The sequence below is a fragment of the Protobothrops mucrosquamatus genome, unplaced genomic scaffold (assembly GCF_001527695.2).
Source record: "Protobothrops mucrosquamatus isolate PMUCROS unplaced genomic scaffold, P.Mucros_1.0 scaffold_41, whole genome shotgun sequence".
Taxonomy (NCBI): Eukaryota; Metazoa; Chordata; class Lepidosauria; order Squamata; family Viperidae; genus Protobothrops; species Protobothrops mucrosquamatus.
Window position 1 is genome coordinate 286921 of NW_015386117.1, and position 11296 is coordinate 298216.

General features: G+C 32.2%; 1 protein-coding gene across 1 annotated transcript in view; it reads left to right on the forward strand.

Moving 5' to 3' along the window:
- The window catches only part of CC2D2B (coiled-coil and C2 domain containing 2B), a 76261-nt gene that overhangs the window by 32774 nt on the left and 32191 nt on the right, over nucleotides 1-11296 (forward strand). The window contains exons 20-27 of the mRNA XM_029283119.1: nucleotides 775-945; nucleotides 3133-3235; nucleotides 5557-5666; nucleotides 6353-6449; nucleotides 6928-7026; nucleotides 7147-7329; nucleotides 7792-7995; nucleotides 8247-8336. Of these exons, the coding sequence (XP_029138952.1) occupies nucleotides 775-945; nucleotides 3133-3235; nucleotides 5557-5666; nucleotides 6353-6449; nucleotides 6928-7026; nucleotides 7147-7329; nucleotides 7792-7995; nucleotides 8247-8336 (1057 nt within the window). The remainder of the gene's footprint in view (nucleotides 1-774; nucleotides 946-3132; nucleotides 3236-5556; nucleotides 5667-6352; nucleotides 6450-6927; nucleotides 7027-7146; nucleotides 7330-7791; nucleotides 7996-8246; nucleotides 8337-11296) is intronic.

Consider the following 11296-nt stretch of genomic DNA (forward strand, 5'->3'; position numbering starts at 1 on the left):
CCCCCCTGCCAACACAAATTGCATCCGGTCCGAGAGGTAGGAGGAGAACCACCGTAAAACGGTGCCCCCCAACCCCAACCCCCCTAACCGGTGCAACAAGATACCATGGTCGATGGTATCAAAAGCCGCTGAGAGGTCTAACAGGACCAGGATAGAGGAACAGCCTCTATCCCGAGCCCTCCAGAGATCATCAACCAACACGACCAATGCCGTTTCCGTGCTGTGCCCAGGCCGGAAGCTGGACTGGCGCGAGTCTAGATAGACAGTTTCTTCCAGGTGCTGAGGGAGCTGTCGTGCCACCACACTCTCAACAACCTTCGCAAGAGGTTGCTTTTGCATAACACAGTCTAATAAACTGTAAATTTATTTATTTATTTAATAATGTATTATGATTGTTGTGGGAAAACTAGGAAGAGGAACTAGTATTAGGTATGTTCACTGCCTTGAAGTATTATAAAAATAATAAAGGGGGATATAAATGAATTAATAAAATGGTCACTGGGCTGAAAACTGTTATTCATTGCAATTCCATTGAATAGCACTAAATAAAAAATGCTAGTTTATACAGGTATTGATTTTACTGTACGTAACAACCCTTTTAGACTAGAGGTTCTTTATTTTATATTGCGTTCTACAATTGCTTTTACTATGTTATAATATTATTGTTTTTATCCTATGTCTGCATGCAGTTAGTTATTGGTACATGATAAATAATTTCAGTGTTAGGATTTCAGTCTGATCAAAATAACTGCTTTAATTCTTCATTTATTCTAGCCAATTGAGTAATGCAATTTTCAAGTTAAGTGAACGCAGAAGACATTTGAAACCACAAAGGAAAGAGAGACGAAAGGTTGCAGCCCAGGCAGTTTCAGATGGAGATGTTAAACTTCTTATCAGAATATTGAGAGCATATAATATTCCTGCAAGAAAGGCACCAGCATCTAAGTAGGTGCAACATTCGATGAATGTAAAGAAGGTTGTTTTTTTTAGTAATACAGTAAAATGTAGGCTGTTCATTATAGTAAAACAATAATACAGTAATCTACAATTGGGGCAGATTATCTTGCAGTGTGCACACTACAAGGTAATTTGCCACAATTGTACTGATTTTATAATTTAGTTCTTTTCCTCATGAATATTAAGAATAAATCCCACAATACTAGTAAAGTAACTTAAATACTACCAAGTGAAAGACAGAATAAGAAAGACACATTATTTATGCTAATGGAAAAATATTTGCAAGAAAATGTAATGAAAATCAAATATTAGTACAATTCTACAATAACATGTTAGCTCTTAAAAGAGCATATGGTACTATTTTGTTATGTTTTTATCAAAAATTCCACTGTGCTTTAAAATATTAGTTTAGTGTCTGGGTATATAGAAAAGTCTGCTGAAATTATTTATGGTAGCACAAAAGTGAAAAATTGAAGGCAAAAGGAGAAGGGGACAGCAGAGGATGAGATGGTTAAATAGTGTCATTGACACAACAAACATGAATTTGGGCAAATTCTGGGAAACAGGAGAGCCTAGCGTGCTATGGTCCATGGGGTCATGAAGAGTCAGGCACAACTTAGCAATTGAACAACAGTAACAAAGCATAAAAGTAACCAAGTGTAAACATGTTAGTTTGGAAAACGAAAGGTCGGTAGATTTTGAAACAAAGGGGATTTTTTTTTCTTGAAATAATGTTTCATTTGAAAAGCATGGCTGTCTTTCAGAATTACTGTTCTGGAAATAACTGGAATTACTAGAATATTGTATGTAATGAAACAGAATTTCTTATCAGAGATTTATAATATACTATATAACAATAATAGGCATTGGGCACATTTCAAGATGTTTTCTCTGGATCAGTCTCGTTAACTTTAGTGGAATGCTATTATGCTAAACTTATACACAAGCAGAAGCAGTATTATTTCCAAACAGTCAAACACAAATAATTATCAATTTTGAGAACCTTGGCTTGAATAAACTTTTCATTTCATTTCCTACAGTGCTACTAGCCCATATTTTACTTATCCCCACATTATTCAACTGATTCCTCATTTATCTTCCCCTGAATTACTCATTATCATACAATTTCTCTAAAGCTGTAGTATTCAAATTGTCATCTCATAACTACACATGGTCCTCACATCCTTTTTTTTCAATTTCCACAACACTTTCTGAATATGAAACTTAATTTCAGAAGCTCCCTGTTATTTTGAAATAAGAACACATAGCACTTACTATACTACTGTCCGGGTACCACCTCCTTTGCACTAATAGAGGAATGAATGAATGAATGAATGAATGAATGAGCAAACCTATTTATGCTCACTTTTCTTTTCTATACTGTCTATATTATTTTGGCAGATATGTCTGGTTGCACCCAGCAACCTCCTCTAAACAATATTCTATATGTTGTCCCACATACAGGTTCTGTGCTAGAGCCAAACTTCATTCAGAAAACTTCTATAATTTGTACAGGAACCCTATCTGCACACTCAAGGAGAATATTCCTTCCTTTTTTTTCTAGACTAGAAAAAAAATGTCTATCAGATAATTTGGACATTAGTGCATTTACCAGCCCTGAATAAATGATCCTTATCCAATCTCTAATCATGAGAAAATATATGAAATAGAAGCATAAGAATGTAAATCATGTTACAATAAATGAAAATTTCTTCTGAATGAATATGTGACTTATTTCTCAGTTGCCTTGTTTACAGGGGAATATCTAGGTAATAGTTTGCATTTATATAACTCCTGTATATCCTGAAATTTCTATATGATTTATTGTTACAATGCATTAAGAGAGAAGCAAATTATAGTAGAAAATAACTTTTGATTGATAGCAATAGAAGCAGTCTATTAGCAATATTCATGTTTAGCAATAAAATGAAAGTTTTGCTGAGGTGATTCTTCTGATTAGACTTTTCTAAAAGTAATGTCATGCCAACTTATATTTTATTATGCCTCCCTACTGCATTGCCTTGTATTAGCAAATTTGAGTTACAACTTTTACCCAGATTTTCTTTAGATTAACAGTCAACCTACTATTATGCATCAATAGACAGGGAATTGTGCTGCATTTTAATGAGAAAAATTGGTCGGAACATATATAATATTTTCCTTTAATATTCTTAGGGTTGCAGTTACTTATTCACCATCTTACTTACCAAATCGTATGTCCCGAGGCAGACATATTCCATTAGGTAATTCAGCCTATGCTGCCAATCTTCTCTCTGAGGTAATTATGATTTTTTTCCTTTTAAAATATGTACCATTTTTCTGTGTATGTATATAAACATTTTCATAAACTTTGCAGAAAGCAATAATAAATCTATATGGCAGTGTGGCAGCAGTGTGGAAGACCATTCTATTTTGAGGAGTTTCATGACATGTTTTGATTTCATATTAAGAAAAGTCTAAAAGTTTAGAGCTCACTCTGAGCTAAGCTGCTTGTTTCTCATTCTCGTTTGCTAAATAAAGAAGGGGGGGGGGGAAATCTTACAAAACTTTTCTTGATCCTAGAGTCATATGCCACATTGTCAAGTTCAGGGCTTGCAGACTCATGACCATAAAAACAGGGCCATGAAGTCATGATGACAGGTTTTAATAAAAACCCCAGTACTGGCCTTTAACCTAGGAGCTACTACACAGAATCTAGTACTGGCACTGTGGAAATTAACTCCAGTTGGAGTATCTCTGCTGTTGTTATTAAGAAGCTCCTGACAGCTTGTAAGAGATTTGGATACCTTCTTGCTTGTTATGTATGATTTCTATCTTATGCTTTTAAATCCGTTTACTTGAATTAATTCTAAAGCTTAAACTTTCTTTTTTTGCTGATATGTTTGTTGTCTCTGTTTGTAAAAGAACCAATTGCCTGGACATCTTTTACCTTGACACATGGCAAAACAGCTAGTTGGTTTAAAATATTAATTTGAATAAATAAAGACCCTTTAATTTATCCTAACCCTTTTCTGTTTTCAGCAAAAATATAACATCAAGGAATATCCTTAACTGGATAGTATTTATTAAGGCCATCTCACCAGAAGATATGAAGTCAATTCCTTTACAGGTCTTAAGAAAATGCAAAATGTAAAAGACTGTAGAAAAAAATAAAATTTGTGGTTATAAAATTTGCAATTTGGACCTGGATTAATGAAATCATTAGGGAACTTTAAAAAATATATTTTAACATGGATAAAGTAACAGTGCTTTTATAGCAACACCAGGATGAACTTTTATTCTTTTCTGATTTTCTATATAAAACATATGGCTATAATATTTACTCAAGTCTGGGTGCCAGAATCCTGGACTACCTACAAAGCACTTGTATGAATTTTTATGTATGTTTAATTTTTTCTATTTTATCTATATTAATATTTGCATACAGGCTTTAATGATTATTTAAATGTTATGGGCCCTTCAGGTACTTTCTAGTTGCCTTTTTGAACTGAATTGTAGTTTATTATTTATTGATTTTTGATATTGTATTTTATTGTCTTATACTGCATATAATTGTATGTGCATGAAAAATGAAATTACTATAAATAATAATAATTTATGGGGAAAAGCACTGAAAAGATCTGAAAATTTTGATATGGCCAGACCAAAGTAGCAAGGAAATCTGAGTACTTATCCCTATATTAAAAGAGAAACTATTCACTTTATAATTGAACTGTGAGAGTTTAAGGAAAACTTAAACGGTCAAAGTGAAAATGAATTTGATGAATCAAAAATAAATTTAGATGAGAAGAAGAACCCTTGAATGCTTATAATATAATACACTACTTGGGGCATGCCTTGATTAGAAATTAGAGGCTGTGGTTCTCATGGGTGACTTTGGACCAATCACTCTCTCTCTCTGACTTAACTCCCCCTCTTCAAAAAGTTATTGTTATGATGAGAATAGGAACAGAAGTATTATGTGAATTCCAGAAGCCATGTTTTACATGCTCTCCCTACCTTGTTATCTAGAATACCTATTGCAATGTTAAAGATGCTCAAGATATTTTACAACTTGTCTCTCTCTGTTAGGACAATATTTATCTGAAAACAGAACTGGACTGGGTTTAAGTTTCTCTCTCTCTCTCTCTCTCTCTCTCTCTCTCTCTCTCTCTCTCTCTCTCTCTCTCTCTCTCTCTCTCTCTCTCTCTCTGTGTGTGAGTGTGTAAAGAAAACAAAAGAAGGCTTGACTTCAGAAATGGACAGATCATATCCATGGTTATGGAGAAAAAATTCCTCCAATACATTCTCCAGTATAAGAGGCAGTGACTTAGAATATTGGTTATTGCTTCATTGTAAATCCTTCTCCCTCCTCCTTCCCAGTTAGGCTGTGAGTGAACTCTGTTTAAGAGGTTGGAAAGAACACCAGAAACTGCACTTTGCATTCTATCTGTACCTTACCTATTTTGCGAATTGTTTTAGCATAAGTAGAAACAGAATAGAAATAATAACTGGAGTGCATCTTGTACTGTCCACAGTGAGAAGAGAAAGAGGTTATTTAACTTTAATAACTGTTCTTCCTTTCCATTTTAATATGGTGAAACATTTGCTCTGTTTTAGGTGACTGTGCATCCTTTTGTAGAAGTTACATTTCAGAAAACAGTTTATCAGACTAGCACTGCAGATGGCTCTCATCCATGCTGGAATGAAGAACTTGAAGTTGACTTTAAGTGAGTTAATATTTCAATTTTAATAAAGTTTGTTTTAGTAAGATGAATGTAGCATTTAAATTATTCAGTAAAAATTCCATGTCTCCTGTGTCCAAATACTTCTTGCACTGCAGTTTGTTCCATTTTCTTAAGACATTGGACCTCAGTTGTACATTATCTACATATAATGGAAGATGATCCCAAAGCAATGAGGGGTTTGCTTTTTAACAGATCATTCAGGGAACAGTATATCCATTATATTTGAATGTCTGGATAAATCTAAACTTGTATCATTGGCATCAGTTTATTATTGATTCAAGATTATGTTTGTTAAATTGAAATTTTATTGCAAATGATGCCACTTAGTCAACTTTATAATTATGCAAATGATTTAAATTCACACAAATGTTAAGTTCAAAATTAACAGATATGAATAGTCCATTAAATGTATGTAATGTAAATGTTTATGTATGAGACTTAATATTTTCTAAATCTAGACATCATTTTAGAGTTTTACTGATCAAATGGAAACGTGTATGCAATTGTATAGAAGATTCACAGATTCTATACAGCACAGTATATAGTTTAAATAGCATTATTATTTAATACATGATTATTTTAATATTATTTTTTAATTTGTATATGTTTAAAGTAGAAAAAACATAACTCTTCTTAATTTCATTTAAAATATTTGTTCTTTGTTTCAGCTCTCCAGGACATGATTATACCTTTCTAGGTCTATCTAAAATAAAAGACAACATAAATATTAACATTTTTGATGAATTTGTGATTGAAAAGCATGAGGTAAATTGTGTAAAAAAAAGAATAAGTTTTTAAATAAGGAATTATAGATTGATCTGTAAATATGTGTAAGAAATCAGAATCAATATTTTTTTCATTTTGATTAAAGAATAGAAAGTTACCATTAAGTCCAAAATATAATTGTAATATGTCTTATATTGTTTAAGAAAAAAGGATGTTATGCATAAATGCTGTTCACATGCTCCTGCTCATTTTGTTCCTTGATGTATTTCTTAAACTTTGATTGGTATACCTACTGATGGAGCATACTGACTTGGCCAATATGATCCACTCTTGTCACTTCCAGCTAGATTATTTTAATATTATATATGAGATTACTCTTAAAGACCATTCAGAAGCTGCAGTTGGAGATACTGTATTTTTAAAACGCATGTACGCTGTCTTGCATTCTCTCTCTTGCACATAGATACATGCATTAATCTAAATACAAAAGATTAATTCAAGTTATATATTTAACTAGGATGCCTGCCCAAATAGTTGCAGTGGTCATTCTTACATAAGAAAAAACTGGCTTGGATCAATTGTATTTCCTTTCTCTGCTCTACTTGAACAATCTAAGGTAATAAGAAACAAGAAATATGGTTTTAAGCATGTCAGAATAATCCCTGTAATGCAGCCATCCCTTCAGATGTTTACTGTGACTTTATTATATGTATTTTTAAACTGTATGTGTTCTCAGATTTGTGGAACATTTCAAATAGATATGCCACCTGTTGTACTTGGATATACTTGGAGTAAGACATATGTATCCCCTAAAGAAGAATGTTTGGGGCAGAACCTGAAAGAATATAGCTTTTTAACCATCTTTGCCACTATTGAACCTCAGTTATCCTCTGCTGAAAATAATTTAGAACTGGATACGGTAGGCATTTGTAATTATCTCATCTGATATATAAGATAATTTCAATTTTTTCCCAATTATAAAGTGCAATATATAAATAGTCTTCAACTTATGACTGTAATTAAGCCCAGAATTATGGTTGTAAGGCATTTTGGTTGTAAGTTAAGCATATGTGACTGGGCCTGATTTACATTTTTCTGGCAGTCATTTAATGGACACTGTCATTGTTAAGCAAATCTATTTTACCCAGTGGCCATTTTTTTGCTGGCAACTGGAAGTTAATGGCAAAAAACATTGAGATGCTGCAAGCGGATATAAAGTGAATCGAGGACCCAAAATTTAACCATGTGACTGTGAGGGTGTGTCTGGCCATTGTATCTTTGAAATCAGGTTGTAGGTAGCTTTTGGGAAGGTCCATCATAACTTCAAATGATTGTTAAATGAGGGTTATAAGTTGAGGATTAATTTTGAGTATATATTTAGTTTGCAGATCATGAAGCAGAAACACTATTGCAAAGAGCATACATTTTTAAGCAAACATGGAAAGCGGTGTTTCCAAAGAGAAGAATAATGACCTCAGTTTTTAACAATCAGGGAAGGAATATTTTGGTAACTAAGTACATTAGCCCTTTGAATCCACCACAACTATTGCTAGATATATATCCAAAAGATCCCAATTCAACTTCTGTGAGTATGATTTATTATTATTATTACTACTCTTAAATATTTTTTTCTGATTTCGTTAAATATTTCTTTAAGACATTTCAAATTATTATTTCTGGTGTGCCAATTAGAACTTTTTCTTTATATTTCTTAATAAATGTAAAAATATAATCCAATGAATAAATAATTGATGCATATTATAATTCCACATAAAGCAAATCAGTTGGATTTGCTGATTTGATTTTCTGCTGATTGGATTTCATCTTATTTTCTAGGACCTGATATCAAGATTTGTATCTTTAATTCCTTGTATAGCAGATACAGTGGATGAAAATAATGATGTTGATGTGTGGATGACATCAGAGGTACTGCCAAATTTCATAGTAATACTACTCTGTTGATTTTTACAAATTGCTTTTATTTTTATGTAACTTGCACTGATAGCCATCTGAAGTATTTATATGGAAGTGTGGTATAAATGGGTATTTCTTATACTTTTTTCCCTTAGGATATCGTCCCACTTTTAAAAATTATGGAGTAGCCCAAAAAAGCTTTTGTTTCTATAGGTTATATTTATGAATAATTTACTGTATTAAAAGTTACAATTGATGCATTTGTTGCCACTACCTCTTCTCACAAGTGGCTTTTAATAATATGTTGTTTTTCAATATAAACTGGCAAATAATTTTGATTTTGCTAATTATTAATATTGTTAATTGTAATTTTGTTTGTTCTTTTCTGAATTTAACTCTGAGTTTGAGTAATCTGTTCTATTATAGAAAAACAGTTTGTTATAGCCAGAGTGGACCTAGGAAAAGAAAAAGATTATTGAGTGATGTGGTATTTATCATCTGGTGAAAGACTTAAATATCACTGCTTATCAGTTTACAAAAATAATTAACTTGAATTATAAAATACTACCGTGAATGTGTTTTCCTGCAGTGGGGAGGATATTCTTAGACATAGTTCTCACTTACTCTGATAGGTAATAATACACAAAAAGAAGTAGAAACTGACTCCCTAATACATTCTATTTCCAGATTTGTTTCTGTCTTACTCTGAGACAGGATGTCATATAGCTCACCATCTTTTTCTCTCATGTTTCATACAGTTACCACCCACTTTTATCTTGTCAGTATGCTTTTTATCTTTAAACCCATTTTTCTCTTTTGATGAAAAACAAGTTCTTTAAAACTTTGTCAGAAAAACCCAAGATTTCTTGCAAGTTCTTCAGAAGGTTTTCAGATGAGGAAGAATCCATCCAAACCCAGAAGAGGGGAAAGAAACGTAATTGGCTATGGAACCAAGTCTTCCAAACATTGGGACAATTTTACCATTTGAACATGAAGATCAAAAGACTATTTCTTTTTTCCCCCTCTCTGCTGGTAAGTTTTAATAGCAGAAAGCCAACATCTCTCCCCAGCAGAGGGTAGAGTTTCTGGAAATATAGCAAAGATAATCATCTGGACTTCACGCATCATTATAGGGGGCATATTAAAGTTCCTCTACACCAAACTTCAGATTAGAAAAATTACAATTAAAAACAAGGTTTCAAAATTTTCCTCACAAATCGCAAAATATTGTTATATTGTATTCTAGCAAATAATAATAATAATAATAATAATAATAGTAATAATAATAATAATAGTAATAATAATAATAATAATAATAATAATAATAATAATAATAATAATAATAATAATAAAAATAATAATAATAGTTGGAAGGGGCCTTGGAGGTCTTCTAGTCCAACCCCCTGCTCAGGCAGGAAACCTATACCATTTCAGACAAATGGCTGTCCAGTCTCTTCTTAAATACTTCCAGTGTTGGAGCATTCACAGCTTCTGGAGGCAGGTTGTTCCACTGATTAATTGTTCTAACTGTCAGAAAATTTCTCCTTAGTTCTAGGTTGCTTCTCTCTTTGGTTAGTTTCCATCCGTTGCTTCTTGTCCTGCCTTTAGGTGCTTTGGAGAATAGCTTGACTCCCTCTTCTTTGTGGCAACCCCTGAGATATTGGAACACTGGTAGTCCTTCTCTTCATTAAACTAGACATACCCAATTCCAGCAACCGTTCCTTATATGTTTTAGCCTCCAGTCCCCTGATCATCTTTGTTGATCTTCTCTGTACTCTTTCTGGAGTCTCAACATCTTTTTTACATCGTGGTAACCAAAACTGGATGCAGTATTCCAAGTGTGGCCACACTTGCTTTCTCATTGTTTGAATAGCTTTTTTCCTAGCACAAAATTCCTATCAAGTATTTTATTTCAGAAAAGAAATGGAATTTTAATCAATTGCTTGAAGTAATTCTTCTATCCATCCATTTCTGTTTTTTCTTGTTTTTCATTAAATACATCCAAATATTTCAAAATGTCTAACATATCTAACATGGTTCTAACATTATCTTTCGGCTCTTTTCCTCATGAATAAAATCTTGCAAGATTATTTTCAATCCTTCAAATTAAACCATAGTAAAAAAATTACAGTCATTATTTAATAATGATATTGACTGTAATTCCTTACTGAAATCAGATCTTGTCCCTCTTTAAGTATAACTGTTATATTAGCTCTTTCCAAGTTCATGGCAGCTTTCCTCTCTTTCCATGATTGCTCCCTGTAGAACATAATTCAACATATTTTGTAAAAGTTGTAAAAGTCCATCCTCAAAGTACTTATAATACAAACTTGATAGAGTATCTGATCCAAGTAGCTCCAGGTTTACTCTTTTTAATTGCTTCTGAAACTTTTATTATCATTATAGCTCCATATTTTGTCTTTGTTCTTCTGTTAATCTTGGGTAAGTTTTATTTTCTAAAATATTTGTTTATTTTTTCCATTGAAATATCATGTCTTTAGTAAGAATAAGAGTAATATATTGATAGATATTATTGTATAAATATTTTATGGAAACCTCATCTGTTTATAGTTTATAGTGTCTCTGTCTTGTAATTTCAATATCATTTCTTTTCACTTTCTCATCACAATTTATGAGCCAGCCATTTCCCTGGTTTATTTGCAAATCCAAAGTTTCTTTGCTTTGGATAGGTCAATTCTATGTCCATTGCTCTTATTGTTAACATAGACAATTTCATTCTTAATTATTCTTTGCTTTTTACATCATACAAAATATTTTGCACTTTCTCTTCTTAAATTCAGAAATATATTGTATCAAATAACTTCTAATATTTTACTTGCATCCCAAACTATTCTCAAATCAGTACATTTATTTAAATTATTTTCAAACAATCTTTTAATTTCTTTATGCAGTCCTCAACAATATCATTTTTCTGTAACACTTCATTTACTTTTATATATATATATATATAT